Here is a 19,243-nt window from a genome sequence, read left to right on the forward strand (position 1 = left end):
GGGAATAGCAAGGCATCTGTTCCGCATGCTAGCAGATCCCTTGATCTTGACACAAAGGTGTAGAGTTCTTTGTTAAACCTGGATGCAAACCGATCTATGTCTGGGATCCCCCATCTTTGACAGGAAGATATCAAGGTGAAGGAACTATTCTCCTGGGAACAACTGCTGACTCCTCAAGTAGTCTGCCAGACAATTTTCTATTCCTAGAATGAAAACTGCCGATAGGCAAAGTACATAATATTCTGCCCAAGATAGCATATGATTCACCTTCCTCTGGGCTGCACAACTTCTCGTGCAATTGGCAATTAATATAGGCCATTGCTGTGGCATTGTCGGATTAAATCCTGGCAGGACAATTCCGTAAACTGAACATTCAGGACCTCAGGACCAAGGGCTCTGCCTGAATTTCTAGCATGTTAATGGGCAAGGCCATTTCTGATCTGGGCCACATCTCAGACAGTTGCCCAACCTAAAAAAAAAGTTGGCATATGTTGTTAACACTTCCCAGGTAACTGAAGGATTTTCCCCTTTGCAGATTTTTGGTTATCAACCATAAACTGACGCTCCAGCACACCCAGCCTACAGCACCTGGCATTTCCAGGCAGTCTCCTATCCAGGCACTAACCAGGCCTGACCCTGCTTAGCCTCCGAAGATCAGATAAGATCAGGCGCTTTCAGGATGATGTGGCCTTAGGCTTTGTAGTCAGACACATTGGGAGTCTAGAGCTTGAACCCTTTGCTACAAGCCAATAGGATACTGTTTTTCAGCAGTCTCGAATGAAACTGAGCATAAGGAACAGCCTCGAATGAAGCCACCATCTTTCCCAATAACCTCATGCAAAGCTGAATAGAAGAATTAATCTTGCTTCAACCACCTGAATCCGTTCCTTTTATGGTGCGGATCTTTGCCTGGGGCAAGAATACACTTTTCTGGGTGCATTTATGATCATACCCAAGTAATTTAGCCTTCTTCATGGTTTTAAAGAAGATTTCTTCTAGGTTGAGAATCCGACCTAGATATTCCAAGTAGTTGAATGTGGTTACCATACTTTGGTCTAAGTGGGCTATCGACTGGTCTATCAAGAACAGATCGTCTAGGTAAACCATAATCGTTATAGCTTGGGCCCTTAATCTGGTTAGAAGAGGGGCCAGAACCTTTGTAAACACTCAAGGTTACAGTAGCTAGGCCGAAAAGCAGAGCTACACACAAATGAAGATTTTCCACCTTGAAAAGTAGATATTACTAGTGAGTGAGGAAATAGGCACATAGGAGGTATGCACCTGATGTCCATTGATGCCAGATGGTCTCCTCCTTGTAGGATGGAGATAACTGATTGGATTGACTCCATGCGGAAAAAAAAAAAAAAAGGAGTGGTTATAATCAGGAATTGAATTTAGATTTTTGAGATCCAGAATGTCCATTCAGTTTATAAAAAAAAAAAAAAAAAAAAAGAAGGTTTGAACCAATTGAACCAAACCCCAACCTCTGCTCTTACATGACCACCATGTTAATCTTTCTGGATCCTTAGGAACCTTTGATAAGAGAAAACGAGGAGACTCGGAACTCCAGTTTGTACCTTGGAGCTATTGAGGAAGTCCCCCATCTCTACACTCTTCCTGCCAGATCCTTGAGAATTGCAGAAAAAATTCCCCCTATTCAAGCGAGCGGGGGGGCACCTCCTCATAAGGAGGCTTCAGTATTTTGTAGGTTTCCTCCCCCAAGACCTCTTTTGTCGCAACTGCCTGGAGTTTTTAAAATGAAAATACATTTACTCCTTTTCTTAAATGGCAAAGGGGTACCTTTTCCACTAGAATTTCTTTGGCTGTATTACCCCAATTAGCTAACACAAAAGGAAGACTAGCCAGGAGCTTCTTGCATGGTGCTTAGCGAAGGGCGCAAGGCCTGAAGGATAGAATCTCTCATAGCAACTATTGCAAATATAAAGCTGCTAGCAGCTTGCCAGATACTGAGCCTGCTGAGCAGGATAACCTTGAACACCTGTTTAACCACTTTCAGACCGGACCATTTTGCTGGTAAATGACCAGAGGTCTTTTTACACTTTGGCACTGCGCTGCTTTAACTGGTAATTGCGCGGTCATGCAATGTTGTACCCAAACAAAATTTGCGTCCTTTTCTTCCCACAAATAGAGCTTTCTTTTGATGGTATTTGATTGCCTCTGCGATTTTTATTTTTTGCGATATAAACGCAAAAAGACCGCAAATTTTGAAAAAAAATGATATTTTCTACTTTTTGTTATTAGAAAAATCCAATAAACTCAATTTTAGTCATACATTTAGGCCAAAATGTATTCAGCCACATGTCTTTGGTAAAAAAAAAGTCAATAATTGTATATTTATTGGTTTGCGCAAAAGTTGTCACATCTACAAACTAAGGTACGTTTTCTGGAATTTACGCAGCTTTTAGTTTACGACTGCCTATCTCATTTCTTGAGGTGCTAAAATGGCAGGGCAGTACAAAACCCCCCCAAATGACCCCATTTTGGAAAGTAGACCCCCTAAGGAAATTGATAAGAGGCATGTTGAGCCCATTGAATATTTTATTTTTTTGCCTCAAGCGATTGAATAATGACAAAAAAAAAATATTTTTTTTTTTTTACACAAAGTTGTCACTAAATGATATATTGCTCATGCATGCCATGGGCATATGTGAAATGACACCCCAAAATAAATTCTGCTGCTTCTCCTGAGTACGGGGATACCACATATGTGGGACTTTTTGGGAGCCTAGCCGCGTACGGGGCCCCGAAAACCAAGCACCGCCTTCAGGCTTTCTAAGGGCGTAAATTTTTGAGTTCACTTCTCACTACCTATTACAGTTTTGAAGGCCATAAAATGCCAAGATGGCACAAAACCCCCACAAATGACCCCATTTTAGAAAGTAGACACCCCAAGCTATTTGCTGAGAGGCATGTTGAGTCCATGGAATATTTTATATTTTGCCACAAGTTGCGGGAAAATTACAAACTTTTTTTTTTTTTCACAAAGTTGTCACTAAATGATATATTGCTCACGCATGCCATGGGCATATGTGAAATGACACCCCAAAATAAATTCTGCTGCTTCTCCTGAGTACGGGGATACCACATATGTGGGACTTTTTGGGAGCCTAGCCGCGTACGGGGCCCCGAAAACCAAGCACCGCCTTCAGGCTTTCTAAGGGCGTTACAGTTTTGAAGGCCATAAAATGCCAAGATGGCACAAACCCCCCCCAAATGACCCCATTTTGGAAAGTAGACACCCCTAAATTTAGGGGTACACTAGTGAGACTAGGTAATAAATGGCGGGTGCCCTGAAACTATAAAAAAATAACTAACCAACCAGCGTCACCTGTAACAGTTATATGGTGATCACTGGTGAAAGGGTTAACTAGGGGGCAATCAGGGGGCTTTATGTGGTAGTATATGGGGGTCCCTGGCGCTATAAAAAGCTGCGGCGAACCTAAATACCTACCTGCCTAACTAGCGTCACCTGTGACACTAATACAGCGATCAGAAAAACGATCGCTTATTAGGCTGGGTTCACACTGGAGCGATGCGGGAACGCCACGAATGCGCGGCGGGTTCCCGCATCGCATGCCTCCCGGCGGCAGTTCACACTGCCCTATGCGAACTGCTGGGAGTGTCAGTGAAATGTTACTGACACCCCCAGATCAGTTCGCATATCGCAGTGCGATCTGCAAACTCGGATCGCATGGTGTGAACACCCATGCGATCCGATTCTGCTGCGGGCCAAAAAAAGGGTCCCGTGCGAATTTGCGGCGGGTGCGGCGGGTGTGGCGGGTGCGGCGGGTGCGGCGAATGGCTGAACTCGAATCGCACAGAGATCGGATGTGATTTGCACTGCAGTGCGGTGCGAATCACATCCGTTCTCATAAACCGCTGCAATGTGAACCCAGCCTTAGTGACACTGGCGACGGGGGGTGATCACGGGGTTAAACCTTTATTGGGGGGGTTAGGGGGGTACCTTAGAACTAAAGGGGGCTAACTAACTGCCACTAACAGTTATTACAGTCACAAATGACACCAATGCAAAAAAAAAAAAAAAAAAAAAAAAAAAAAAAAAGACATTGGTGTCACTGTGACTGGGGGGCAGGGGTAATTGGGGGGGGGGGGTGATCGGGGGGTAAAGGGGGGGTGTGAGTGTGCCTGGCATGTTCTACTGTGTGTGTAGAGTGTTGGTGCAACTCACCGATCCGCTCTCCTCCGTGTCGGAACGAAAAATACCGACACGGAGGAGAGAATACATCACTTCCTCTCCTGTGTTTACATTACAGGAGAGGAAGTGATGTCACGGGGGATTTCTATTCGTCGGGAGCGATCGCGAGGGGGTGGCCATGAATGAATGGCCGCCCCCTCATCCCGGATCGCTCTCGAAGGAATGCCGACCGCCGCAGGCACCGGGGGGGGGGGGGGCCCGATCGGGCCCCCCACCCGCGGGCAGGCAGGGACTTATATATACGCCCATATGCCTGCCCGTGCCATTCTGCCGACGTATATCGTCGTGCGGCGGTCGGCAAGTGGTTAAACTGGTCTCTCAATGATTAACCGATTACTCTCAGTGCAGGCTGAGACACTCAATAGGCCAGAGAATTTTTTTTTTTTTAAAATAGGAATTCCAACTTTTTATCCATTGGATCCCTAAGCATTTATGCATTGTCTGCGGGACAAGTCAAACTCTTATTCCCAGAGGATATAGCAGCATTAATTGGTGGTATACTCCACTTTTAGTGAATTTTCTCCACCACAGGATAAAGTGTGAAAACTTTTTAGGAGGGAGGAAAAAAAATGCTCATCTGGGTGAGCTTGAGGAGGCTTTAGCAAACCCAAACACTCAGTTAAGGGTACATAAATGTGGAGAGGACCATTCAGCAAGAAATTGCACCATCAATCTTACAGATTGTGAAAGCGGATCCGCCTGCATTTGACACATCAGAAGAGGAGTCATTAGCCTCACCATGGTCCCCTGGGGGAATTCATCTTCTCCTGCCCCTAGTTTCTCAGTTTGAGGGTCCTGAGTAATGGAAGACAACCTGTCGCATTTTGTCCCACGTTTATCATTAGGTTATCTTACTTGTGGTGCTGATTGTTTCATCTTACAATTTCCACGATGGGATGCGATCAAAGCCGTTAACTTTTTTTTTTTTTTGCAATCCTAAAAAAAGACTTTTAGTAACGGGAGCTGCAGTGCTGAAAAAGTTGCAAACATTTCATGGACCCGATGCTCGCTCTGACCAGCTACCCCCTCTCAGGGGAGGGTGCCATTGTAGAGATGAGTAGGCTTTCCAGAGCTTGAGGGAGAACCTTTTAGCCCCTTTTTTTTGGGGGGTGTTTCAAACCCCCTTCTGACCTTAGCCCGATGCACAAAAGGCAGAGGTATTATCAGAAGAAATTGCATCCACTGCTTGAGCAATAGTTCAGCCACTGCTATTAATGCTCAGCCTGATGCAACTAGTAAATGTGTCAAATAGGAAATGCCTGCATCACCAAACCTCTTTCGTGCCCCTCTTAGCTCTTGTGTCCCTCAGACAACTTGCAGCCAGCACAAATGGAGTTTTTTCAACACACGACCGCGCCGGTGTTGAAGGACGCCATCGCCACACTAAGCCCTGCCCCCTTAGTCGCATCACAGCCCCCCTCCTTTCTGTGGGAGGGAGGGATGGCGAGGAGAACTAAAAGCAGCCGCCATGCTAGGGGTGGTGAAAGAAAAAAACGGTATCGCTGATCGGTCTTTAGCTCTCTCTAAATGTTCAGCCTCCTGAAGGGGAGAGTTCAGCCCAGATGGGGGGTGTCTGGTGAAGCAAAATCCCCCCCGAACTTACCGGAGGTCTGCCTGCTAGCCAGAGGAAAAAAAGCTTGCTGCTTCTGTGACACAACGTGATCTCTGAGCAAAGCATAAGAAGGTATGTGCTCCATACAGCCCCCAGTGGGGACTCTTAGGCATGACAACCTTTTACTTTTTAACCACTTCCGCCTCCTGACTGGACGTTCAGGAACGTCCTTCAGAAGGAGGGGGATCGTGCCCGCGCAGCGGCGCGATCCCGATGCGCTCGTGTCACCCGGACACGGCGCATCTTGGATCGGCAGGAGGGCTCTGTGATTGGCCCTCCTGATCACATGACGGCCGTGTCCAATCACGGCCATCATGTGATGTAAACAAACAGCCGGTTGCTAGGCAATCGGCTCTCCTCTCCTCACAGGGAAGTCGTCGCTGAGGAGAGGAGAGCAGATCGCTGCAGCCGGCTGGTGATCAGCGAGTATGAGCTGTTTTTACAGCTTTTTACTCACTGATCACTAGTCTAGTATAAACCTACAGTGTAAACACACATGTCACCACACACGTCCCCAAAACACACGTCCCTAAATAAAAAAGACATGTCCCCAAATAATAAAAACACATGTCCCCCACATATGTCCCACTAAAATCACATGTTCCAATGATTATATGCACACATGTACATGATCATTTGCGTACATATGTCCATGATCACACAAACCAATTATTATACACTTAACGGAATATTTTTTTTACCAAAAACATGTAGCAGAATACATTTTGGCTTAAATTTATGACAAAATTCGATTTTATTGGATTTCTTTTAAAATAGAAAAAAGAAAATATTGTTTTTTTTTCTTCAAATTTCCGCTTTTTTTGCGCTTATATCGCAAAAAATAAAAAACGGAGTCGTGAATAAATACCACCAAAATAAAGCTCTATTTGTGCGAACAAAATAATAAAAATGTAATTTGGGTACGGTGTAGCATGACCGCGCAATTGTCATTGAAAGTGCGAGAGCGACGAAAGCTGAAAATTGGGCTGGGAAGGAAGGGGGTGAAAGTGCCCTGTATTGTAGTGGTTAAAGGAGACATGTCAAAGAAAATTTTAAAAATGTATTAGAAAAACTCCACTTACCTTTCCCACCGCAGGGTTTTCTGTGGTAAAACCAACAAACCCAATCTTCACCCTTCACGGTGGGTTCCATTAACAAACCTTCAGGAACCAGGGATCTTCGGGGAACCCACACTCCCGGCCATGTAAAAGCACCCCACCAGTAAAACTTTATGGCTCTAAAATACCAAAGTACTGGATCCTGGAGTCTAGCTCTCTAAAAAGAGAAGCGTTACAGTTAAAACCTTGTTTCTTCGGACACTATGCCTGGGTACCATTCAATTTGGTCTAAAAGACACTTTGAATGGATCTGGCTGCAGTTCAGCACCTCTTTACTTGTGACCAATACCTTAGACACTGGCGGAAAAAAAAACGGTGGGAACTCCCAGTAGTGGGAAGGATTATATAGAGAGTGGACTTCCCGTCTTAGGGTGTGCTAGTGTCCATCACCTGAAGGTGGCCTATAACCCGCATAGTAACTACTATGGCTGTGTCCTGTGATGTACGATAAAAAAACGTGGTTCTTCTCTTCTACACAGACATGCCTACTGTTCATTCTAACCACCCCTGTCTTGCCCAGCCCCACCACCCCCATCCCTCAGATTTCCTCTGTCTTCATAGTCTTGTTTTGGATAGCAGCTTCTCCTGAGGGCGGAGGGGGGGGGGGGGGGGTACAGGCTATGGAAGTATATTACGTTTGTTAGAAACTGTACGATAGATTACAATGCAACATGCTGCAGATTTTCTACAGTGCAAAACGATGTGGTTCTTTCTGCATGGCACTGTGTGCATGGTGTGGCACACGCCCAGCAGAGGGAGCTACATGTGAGCAAGAAGTTTAAGGCTCTGCTTCCACTAGTGTGACTTCAGACACAAAGTCGCATGACAAGTCACAGCCCATTGATGTCAATAGCAAACGTTCCCAGCTATGAGCCTTTGAAAATCAGTGACTTTGAAAAGGTGCCTGCACTACTTTGATGCAACTTTGATCCAGAGTATAAAGTTGGACCAAAGCTGCACTCTAAAATCGCACAGCTTTGGCGTTGCACTAGTGGAAACATAGCCTAAGGCTAGAGTGCGACTTTGGAGTGTGACTGATGCAACTTTACACTGTATCAAAGTCGCATCAAATCTTTGCAGGTACCTTTTCAGTCGTAAATTGTCAAAGTCGCATTGATTTTACTAAAGGTTGCATATGGCTGAAGAGAGCTCCATGGACATTTTTATATTTTCATTTGGGACAGTGTGTGACCGTAGAACTGTTCAGAACCTCCGGCACCCGCTACATACCTAAAATCTGCAAATGTGAATGGGCCAAGGGCTTCATTTTGTTATAGATGTTCTATTCTTTCAGAACTGGCTAGCCTTGATATTTAAATAGAACCAGCCTCTTACAGACATCCCACATGCAAGTGACTATACAAGTTCACTATGCGTGTGTCACAATTGATACGAATACTGTAGAATATATGCAGAATCTGCTGATGTAGTTTCTAACAAAATAAAATATGAAAGTGATAACTTTAGCCTTTCCTTAACAGTTTCAGGAGCCTGCCACGCTGCTCCCTTATCTGTAAATACTAAATAGCTAAAGATTCCACGATAGAACTTGCTCCTTTCTTTCTTGTAATATAGTTACAGATCCCATGCTACTACATACTGCTTGCTTTCCTATATATAGCTAAAGATCCTATTGTAGAACAAGTTCCATTTCTTGTATATTCAGAGCCTCTTCTGGAGTATGCTGCTCCCTTTGTGTACAGCTAAAGAACCCATTCTAGAACAGGATGCTTTTTCCTGTATACAGCTAAAGATCCCATTCTAGAACATGCTGTTCCCCATCTGGTACATAGATAATGCTCCCATTATAGAACATGCTGCTCCCTTTTATGTATATAGCTAAACATCCCATCCTTAAATATGCCACTCCCTTTCAGATATATAGCTCAAGATCCCAATCTAGAACAGGCCTCTCCTTTTCTTGTATATAGCTAAAGATGCCATTCTAAAACAGTCTGCTCCATTCTCTCTTATTCTAGAACACCTTTGCTGACTGGCAACGGATATGCGAGAAGACAGCAAAGCCATCTGTTATTTATTGGGTTTATAGAGGATGCAGTAGCTGTTGGATCACAACCATGCTTTTATATTTTTTTCAGATTTTCCTGACTAAAAATTGGGCTAAATTTTTTAATTAATGTAATTGACTTACGTGACATCAAATAATTAAACAAGTTCAGGTTAATTCACTTAGGAAGTCACTGCTAAATATGGAAGCAGGCACATCTCTCCCAGATGAACAGGCTCAGGTACTGAAGTATGGCTTGTTCAAACAAGGGTTTTAAAACGCATATACCCAAATATTGTGCATGCAACATGCAAACCAGATATACAAACTAGAACATGCTTATAAAAACACCACAATCAAATCAGGGTATGTTATGTACTAAAAATTCAGTAACGCATAGCAAGCTATCAATGTGTGCTGGGCTATTTAGTTGTGACCTGGCTATGGCTCAGGGCTCCACCCAACAGACAGGAAGTCTGTGCATGGGAGTAATGACCCGTACACACGATCCGAATATCGTACAAAAACGGTCGTCCGAGTAAGGATCATTAGATTTTCAGATTGTGTGTACACTAATTTTGACAGGCGATCACGACCTTTCATGCAATATTATCCGATCGAACATGCATGGAAATTTTCCTTGTATGATTCCAGATTCGTTTAGTCAGTATAGTGGTCATCCGAAAATGCAATACAAATACATTACAACACATGAGATCACTTCCGATTTTTTACCCTATCTTAAAATAATTTTCGTGACTTTATTTAGCTATTCAATTTCTTCTTGCGATTATTAACCGAAAATGGTCGTACGATATTCGGGGCATAAAGGTTGACTCCCATTCCTCAGAGGAATTGAGTCTGATCACCCCAATCTTAAAATAAATAAATATAAATATATAGATAAAATTTTCCCCCCTTTAGCAGAGACCCTAGAGAATAAAATGGCAGTCGTTGCAACATTTTATGCACCACTATTTGTGCAGCTTTCTTTCAAGCGTAATTTTTGGGAAAAATACACTTCAATGAATAAAAAAAACAAAACAAAACAAAAAAATAAAAAAATAAAAAATCACCCTCAAAGTAAAGCTAACCCAATTTTGTATCATGTGTAAGAGGTTACGCCACAAGAATCATGAGAGAATTATGATATTTATTCTAAGCAAATAAAAAAAAAAGTGATTTTTATTGTATTCATAATCGTGCAGCTCCACTATCTGAGCACTAAATTGCCCTTTGTATAGACTAGCAGATAAAAATCCAGGGCTTTAGAAAGTATCAGTACCATTTGAGGTATGGCATTATTAAGTCGGGTTTAATAAGTGTAATAAACACTTTGTGTTTTGTATTAGTGGATGGACAAAAGGAAACAGTTGATGCAAATGTATAAAACTGTAAAAGCCAAAATGCTGTTGCTCAGTCAGGCTACATGCAGTTTGGAGGTTTGGCCCTGGCCCGTGTGCATCGAATCCCAATGTTTCTGGGTGATCAAGAAGCACATGTGCTGTTTAAGCATGCAGCCCCTCAAAATCTAGGACAAGCTGAAATACTTGACAACTGGACGCTGTAGGGACCTCAGTACTTGCATTTAGCGCTGTATGCATTCGGAGCGTACAATCCCTGAATGCTAGTACCATTCGGTACAACATCCAGTCACTGCATATTTCAACCGGTCATAGATTTGGACAGGCTGTAGGCAGTGGGGTCTGGATGCCTCACCTGTGTATCCCCAAGCACAATAAAAGGCTTTCACCCATACAGGGCAAGCTACTTACCCGCATTTTTCGCACTATAAGGCGCACCTAAAAGCCTTATATTTTCCTCCAGATCAGCCGTGCGCCTTATAAGCCGGTGCGCCTTATGTGTGCACGGAGTTCCAAAATAAAAAAAAAATCAAATCATTTCCCTCTCTGACACAGGGACGTACGCTGGCAGGGATAAACCAATCAGAGAACATTGCTGAAATCCGGCATCATTGCTGAACAGCCACCTGGCAACGAGACTGATACCAACAATGATGACAATGAGGAGAGGGAACCTGGCATGCTTGATGGCGAAATTGCCCAGCTGTTCAATTCAGACACAGAAGATGAGGACTTTGATGGATTTGTGGGAGAAGATTGATTAACAAATAATGTGAGTGGTATTGTTAAATAGTGGAATAAAGTACAAGTGAACTTACCTTTTTTTTTCTAGAGTGTATTGTTTAGCATGCGCCTTATAATGCAGTGCGCCTTATTTATGGGTCAAGTACAGAAATAGTACCCGTAATTGAGACTGCGCCTTATAATCCGGTGCGCCTTATAGTGCGAAAAATACGGTATGTGCATGAGTGCTCAAAGGTTTGCTTTTTGTTATACCTTTTCTAGAACAGCAGCAAGAATCTAACTCCATGCAAAATGGCAACTTGTCCATTTTCCCACTCTAATTTACATGACGATTATAGTTTTCTATTTTATTTCGGCAATACAGAAACATACAAAAAATAAAAAATAAAATGTGTTTTTTCTCATGTACACACAAACCTTATACTGTGCAATTAATAAACTCAATATTATAGTGCAATACCTAAATGTAACTAGAGATATCCCACTGGCACATTTATTCAGAATAAAAGCAAGCTGACAGTGTTGTTACAGCACATTTTAAAACATGTCAGTCATCAGTTGACACTGGGCTTAAACAACTGGTGTAAAGGGAATTAATTTTGATCCTAGAGGCACTGACCTACATAATCTGAATCACTGAGTTAGCAGTTCCTTTTACATTTGGTTCAAATAAACAGATTGTAAAATGTGGTTAATCAAACAAGCGGAGGAAGAAACGGCTTCCAATAACCAATCTTGCATGCACAATTTTAAGTTATTTTAAACATAGGGCATTACCTGAGGTTTTTTACTATTCCACATAACAGCCACATGTAACTGGTTCACCAGGGCATATAAAAGCAGAATACATCTTGATAAGCTTCAACAATATTTACACGCATGACTGCCTGTGTCCAATCTAATGTTATAAATCCTCGTCTTATGGGGTGGCCAAAAGCTTTAGTGAAATCAATCAGAGAAACATGCTACAATACTGAAATTTTAACAACCTTTTAACTACCAGCAACAAAGAAAATGCACACTTTGCAGAAATGGAGTGATACAGAATTAAAGTGAGCTCATTTGTACTTACAAGTGACTGAACCAAAGCAGAAAGGCAACTATTCTGCAGATCTACTGGCAAAGTGGCAAAACTTCTTTCAGACCAGCATTTCACAAAATACTTCTCCATCCATCTAAAAAAAAAAAAAAAAAAAAAAAAAAAACGACATGAATGTAAGAAAGGGCAAAAAAAATGTAAGAGCATCCGACTATCAGCATACTTCATCTGCATGCAGAACATGAAAACTAAAGCAGACCATAGATTATGCTGTTTTCTTGCCCTCCACCAGGGGCAGAAGGCAAGAAAATTGCTAGATTCCCCAACAGTAGTGCTCTTGTGTTGTGCTGGCAGGGATCCTTCCCTGCCAGCGAAACAAGGATCATGGCTTGCAGCTATAGCCACGAGAAAAAATAAATCCAACATTCGATCCATTGGTCAGCATCACTACAACCAGCCTGTCCATATATGGTTCAAACCTCGACTGGTCCCTGCCGAACCATCTATGGCTGACTTAGCTAGAGATCGACCGATATTTGCCGTTTAATTAATCGGCATCGGCCGATTGAGCTGATAAAAAGGCAGATTTAGAACTACAGCGCGACTTGGAAATTACTTCTGTAATAGAAGTCAATGTAAGTTGCCGGAGTCTTCATAGAAGCGACTTGTCTCCCCTCTGGGCAGTCTGCCAAGAAAAGAGCAAAAAGATACAATGTTTATACTTCAATGAATGAACTCAACTGTGTGTAGAGTTCTTAGTTTAACCATTTAAAGACTAAATCTTTTGACACTTGTTGCTTACAAGTAAAGATCCTGTATTTTCTGCCAGAAAATCACTTAGACCCCCAAAAAATTATATATTTTTTTTAGCAGAGACCCTAGGGAATAAAATAGCGGTTGTTGCAATATTTTATGTCACACGGCATTTGCGCAGAGGTCTTTCAAATGCAATTTTTTTGGGAAAAAAAATACACTAAATGATTTAAAAAAAAAAAAAACAGTAAAGTTAGCCCATTTTTTTTTCGTCCAAAAGTTTTGACTACCTGTTTTTATTTTATAGGCTGCTTTCACACTGCAGCAGGCAGGCGTTGATGGTAAAATGTTGCTAGTTTTAGCAGCGCTTTACCATCATTTTAGCAGTGCTATTCGGCTGCTAGTGGGGCGCATATAATCCAGCTAGCGGCCGAAGAAGAGGTTAAATTGCATGCGCTTCGGCAGTGGTGCCCATTAATATCAATGACCAGGAGTGGTATACACCACTCCAAACGTGCCGCTTGCAGGACTTTTTTTTTTTTTTTTACACATCCTGCCAGCGCATCGCCTCAGTGTGAAAGCACTGTCTTTCACACAGACTGCAGGGGAGCCGTTTTGCAGGCACTTTACAGGCGCTATTTTTAGCCCAAAAGCACCTATAAAAACACCCCAGTGGGAAAGGTGTCTGTTAGGTTTTATGAGATGAAGGGGGATAAAAAAATAAAAATAAAATAAAAAAAAATAAAAATAAAAAATAAAAATCGGCCTAACATATCGGCCCAAAAAATAAAAAAATAAAATCGGCATCATATATCGGCCGCCATGATTTCTAAATATCGGCATCGGCCAGAGAAAAACCCTTATCGGTCGACCTCTAGACTTAGCACATACTACCATACAATCCAAAAACATACAAGGGCGGCTCTACCATTCTATCAAGTTTAGCCGATAGAGGAGCTAGAGTGGTCCAGACAATGCTGGTGTTGCTTAGTTTAGAGGGGAATAGTGATGGTAACAGGTTTTGTAAATCAACTTATCAAGTGCTTCACCTAACAGCAGATGGCCACAACTGGAAGGATACGTACAAATGAGTAACCTGACCTAGCTAAATCTGGGAACTATCATCTCACTCCTATGGGTAGCTTAAAGTATGTACAGTAAAATATTTTTTATAGTTTTGGATAAAGTGGGGAAGGGTTAAAACCCAACACTTTATTAGCGATAAGGATAGCCAGTACAAAACAGGGACACAGCCCAAAAAATAAAAAAAAAACCTAACCTGGTCTAAATGATTTGTTTACATTACCATTCTGTGATAAAGCAGGTTACACGTGTTGGTGCACTGTGGCCATTCATTGTGAATGGCATGCCAATGCACCTGCACTGAAGCACTATTTGTGCAAGAGCAATTTTTGGTCCATTACAACGCGTTAAGCAGCCCATTCAAGTAAATGTGCCTTATTGCAATACACAAGAACAGGCTTGCATTCGATGCACCACCCTGGTGTAAATAGGCCTTACAGCTAAAATAAAAAGGCATTATATTTAGGGAGGACATATTCAAAAAAGTCCTAAACATTTAAAGCGTTTTTTTAACAGACCCTGCCCTCCCACCCCCAAAAAATAAATCCTGTTTACTTTAAAGCATTTTATACATCACAGTGCTTGTGCTGTGTCATTTGGTCCCCTGTAACACCTGGAATACCTGGCTCTAACCTCCCCCCTGTAAACTGACCACAGTTTATTACTGCTGCAGAGCCTTGACACCATGGTCAGTTTACATGCCTCCATCATCCACAGCCTGCTATCTGCCTCCTCCCCACCCCTGCTCATGACAGTGCCTGCCCCTGCAAATCCCGCTGCTCAACTAAGAAGATGCAAAGGTGGCTTAACCACTTTAAACTATCCCACTCCCTGTTTTTTCCAACAATTTCCAAGTGCAATTATTACAGCACAAAAAATGCAATCTGCAAGCACAGGCACACAGTATTCAATACATGTAAAGAGCAGTGAAGCATGCTATGTACATAAATATACTTACTGCATACACAAGGTATACAATGGCTCCTCTCCTACAGAATAGGCAATAGAGAGACAGTCTAACACTGACTGCTGCATTCCAACAACAGGCTGAAATAGAAAAAATGAAGCATTCCTCAGCACGGCCAGTAGCAAAAATATATCTATCATATCACCTATAATTTCTTTAGTAAATGCCTGTAAAATAGGGAGGAAAGCACAAATCAACGGTTGAAATATAATACACAACCAGCAAGTTTGTGATGGTTTTCATCCCACGGGCTCTATAACAGAAACAAGATTATTGTTAAATGAAACAAAAGACCATCTATAATTTGGCACGGCTGATACTCCCACAGTGTGATGTTTACTAGATGGGTAAAGAGCAAAGCATCTAGAGATGAAAGGGTCAGTTATACGCATTGCTGGTGTGAATATTCAGAACACAAATTGATCGGCAGATTTATTAAAAACCAAGAAATACAGAAGCTTTAAAATCTACACCAATAAAACAGTTGGAATTGGGAGTAGTTGTCCTGGCCAACAAAGCCTTTATAACCACCCGCATTATCAAATTAGTATAAAAAAAAAAAAACACAAAAGTTAAAGTACATGAGTGATTGTAAAAAGTAATAAATGATCACCATTAGAGAGGGGAAAATAACCAGAATTATGGTCAAATTGTGGAATAAAATGATTGGTTCCCACCATCTTATCACTGCTATGTAAAGTGTCTTCTCAAAATGGATATTTCAGGTTTTGGTACATGCTGGACAGTGGGGGGGGGAGACAACCCCTTTTTGGGATTATATACATGGGTCAAAGAAAATAATCACATTGTTGCTTTGCAGTGCAAAATGAAGACAGACACAGTTTGTTTTATCCAGCTGTATTTACTCAGTGCCGCTTATAACATCCAAGTGAAAGACAGAACACAAACATTTAAAAAAATAAAATTATTCAAAAACAAAAAATCACAGAGCTGAAAAAAGGATCACCGCCTTGTGTTGAACCACCTTTTGCTTGAATTCCAGCCTTTAGTCTGTTGGGATATGCCTCTACCAACTTTACACATCTAGACTTTGCAATATTTGCACACTCTTTGCAGAACTGTTCAAGTTCAGTTAAATTTGATGGAGACCATTTGTGGACTGTAGTCTTCAAGTCATTCCACAGATTTTCAATGGGGTTTAAGGTGTCCGTTTATGAAGCCGTGGAAAATATCCACTGCTCCATTCTCGGGCATTCACAGAGGAGATCTCTCTCCTCTGGGTGCCTGTTTATGAAGCGGTGTAGATCGCTTCTGCTTTTATGAAGTAAAGCGATCTACAAAACCCTTCAAAACAGTGGAGAGCACTCCCTAAAACTGGAATCTCTTGAGATATGGCGACATTACAGTACCAGAAATTCACTGAAACACTCCAGGTGTCCGTTTATTAAGCAGCGATAAATTATCACTGCTCAGTACACGGGCAGACGGCCCATTTCATGTTAATAAAATAAATAGTCCCCCTAATAAATGCTATATTAAGAATTTGATGGTATTTTGCTCCAGTTTAGTGCTCCAGTCCCTGCTGCAAGGAAACACCCCAATAACAAGATATTACCACCTCCATGTGTTACTGTAGAAACGATAATGTGTATTGGATTTCCGCCAGACATCATTTGCTGTTGAGGCCAAATATTTCAATTTTAGTCTCAACTCACCAGAACACACCCCCCCCCCCCCCCCATGTGGCCTCAGAATCTTCGAGGTGCATTTTAGCAAAGCTCAGTTGTGACCTTTGAGTGGTGGCTATTTCTTGCAATACCCCTATACAAGCCATATTTGTGGAGAATTTGTGATATTGTTGTCACATTCACACAATGACCACCCTGTCATACATTCCTGCAACTGCTTCGGAGTTGCTTTAGGCCTCTTGGTAGCCTCTGATCAGTTTTCTCCTGGTTCTATCATTTAACTTGGAGCGACATCCTGATCCTTGGAGGTTCTGTGTTGTACCAAATATCTTCCACTTAATAGACTTCACTGTGCTTCTATGCATTGATAAAGACTTTGACTTGTTTTTTTGTATCCATCTCCTGACGTGATCTCTGCCTGTCCACAACTTTATCCAGGAGGTGTTTTGACAGTGCCTTGCGAGCAATGGTTGATGGTTTACATCACTTGTACTACCAGTGACTGAAAAGCTCCAGGAAAGCCCTTTTCATGCAGAGCTAAGCAAAATTACCACAGCTGATGACAGTTGAAAGTCAAATAGCTTTGTGTGCCATTGAGAAGGCGATTAACTACACTTGATTGAGTTTACAAGTCATTTTTAGGAGGGGGGGGGGTGATCCTTTTCTATTTTTTTCTGACATGTGGGTGTTATAGCTTACACTTGGATGGTAGAAGTTGCACTGAGTAAATAGTAAATACAACTGGATTGAAACAAACATGTCTTCATTGCAGGCTGCAAAAGCAGGAATGCAGATAATTGCCTTCCACTAGTATAAGCACCTCCCCCACGGTAGTAAAACACTGGTCAGGCACACATTTAACCCTTTGATCGCCCCAATGTTAACCCTTTCCCAGCCAGTGTCATCAGTACAGTGACGATGCATATTTTAGCACAGCTCACTGAATTGGTATCACTGGTCCCAAAAAAAGCGTCCAAAAAGTGTCAGGTGTCCAATTTGTCGGCCGCAATATTGCAGTCCCGCTATAAGTCGCTGGTCACCGCCATTACCAGTAAAAAAATAAAAATAAAAAAATTCCATAAATATATTATTCCATAGTTTGTAGACGCTATAGCTTTTGTGCAAACCAATCAACATATGTTTTTTTTTAACCAGAAATATGTAGCAGAATACATATTGGCCTAAACTGATGAAAACCTTTATTGAATAGATTTTGTAGCAGAAAGTAAAAAAATATTGTTGTCAAGTTTTTGGTTTATAGCACGAAAAAAATAAAAAAAAACTACAGTAGTTATCAAATACCACCAAAAGAAAGCTCTTGGGGGGAGGGGGCGGGGGGCGACAAAAAAAATAAAAACTAAAAGGAAATACAATTACAGATTTTGGTCAAAATGTATTCTGGAAGCAGGGAGGCCATATTTGAAAAATCGTTACAAGCTGCCAATTTACCTAATACAAGTTGAATATTAGATTTCTATTAATTTGCTTACAAGTAATTTCAAAGCATGTACTTTTAGCAGATTTATGGGCAATTGTTTTGCATGGGGTGTGTGCCACTTCATTGCCCTTTTATTTACATTGTAGTAAAGAACACCTTATTGCTGAGCTAGTATATATTTTAGCTCGTCATGTACAATACAAGAAAAAAAAGGCAAAGTACCCCTGACATCAACTGTACTATATGAAGCTATAGAAATTCCTACATATCTTTCACCTCTGCCACCATGCTTCAGCTATTCTATCTGTCAAAGGCTTTGACAACTCTGCCTCCCCCAAATGAAATGTGATTGTGTAGAACTGGAAAGAAACAGAATTAGCTTACATTTTGCCATTTACTGTATAAACAGTGAAGAACTATTTGTTCCACCTATTTTTACTAGATTAGTGCTGTAAATGGCACATTTGAAAAAGCTTTCCCTTAAATCATTATTACAAAAGTCAGGTACGGAGCAGCATTGAATTCAGAACAGTTGTGTCTATTGATTATGAAACCATTCCTTTTAACCCTCAACATGAAAAAAGGTTTGCTATTCAAAAGAAAATTAAACCATGCCCAATGTAATTCTAGTCTACAGAGTAATATAGTAAGCTAAAGTGAACCAGTCAGCCAGCATAATTTATTTATTTTTTCATCAAAAAACCCTGCCTGTTAGCAGGAAACACACACAGTGCTTAGCACAGTATTTGATAGCCTGAGACGTTTTTCCCTTTCACCCTTTTGATCTTCATTTAAAATGAACCTGTGGCCTGGCTATGAACAATCAAGCTTCTAGCAGTAAAATAGGCTTCAAATAAGCCCTCACTAACCTGTGTAGCTGTAAGTAGTGTGGAGCAATTCATCCTCACGTTTGAAAACAGAAGTTCCAGTCTGTTTCTCAGCAGCTCATCTCACTCACAGGACAAACTACCATATTTATTGGTGTATAACAAGCACCCCAAGTTTAGAAGGGGATTTTAAAGCGGACCTCCACCCTGAAGTGGAAGTTACGCTCATCTAATCCCTTCCCCCCCCCCTCCGGTGCCACAATCGGCACCTTTCAGGGGGGAGGGGGGTGCAGTTACCTGGATAATCCAGGTATCTGCACCCACTTCCGGGTCAAGACCACCGCAGATGCCCCGCCCCCCCCCCTTTGTGTTCTCGGAAACGCACAGTTCCCAGGACACAGCGG

General features: G+C 41.8%; 1 protein-coding gene across 2 annotated transcripts in view; it reads right to left on the minus strand.

Annotated features, from left to right (window-relative positions):
* Positions 1-19,243, minus strand: part of BTBD8 (BTB domain containing 8) — a 172,865-nt gene that overhangs the window by 75,473 nt on the left and 78,149 nt on the right. For both annotated transcript variants that reach the window (XM_077452921.1, XM_077452922.1), the window contains 2 exons: positions 14,917-15,005; positions 12,156-12,258 (listed from right to left, as the gene is read on the minus strand). In XM_077452921.1, coding sequence (XP_077309047.1) covers positions 12,156-12,258; positions 14,917-15,005 — 192 coding nt within the window. The remainder of the gene's footprint in view (positions 1-12,155; positions 12,259-14,916; positions 15,006-19,243) is intronic.

Source organism: Lithobates pipiens, unplaced genomic scaffold, assembly GCF_037356315.1.
Source record: "Lithobates pipiens isolate NorthernLeopardFrog02 unplaced genomic scaffold, aLitPip1_a1.2 Scaffold_23, whole genome shotgun sequence".
NCBI lineage: Eukaryota > Metazoa > Chordata > Amphibia > Anura > Ranidae > Lithobates > Lithobates pipiens.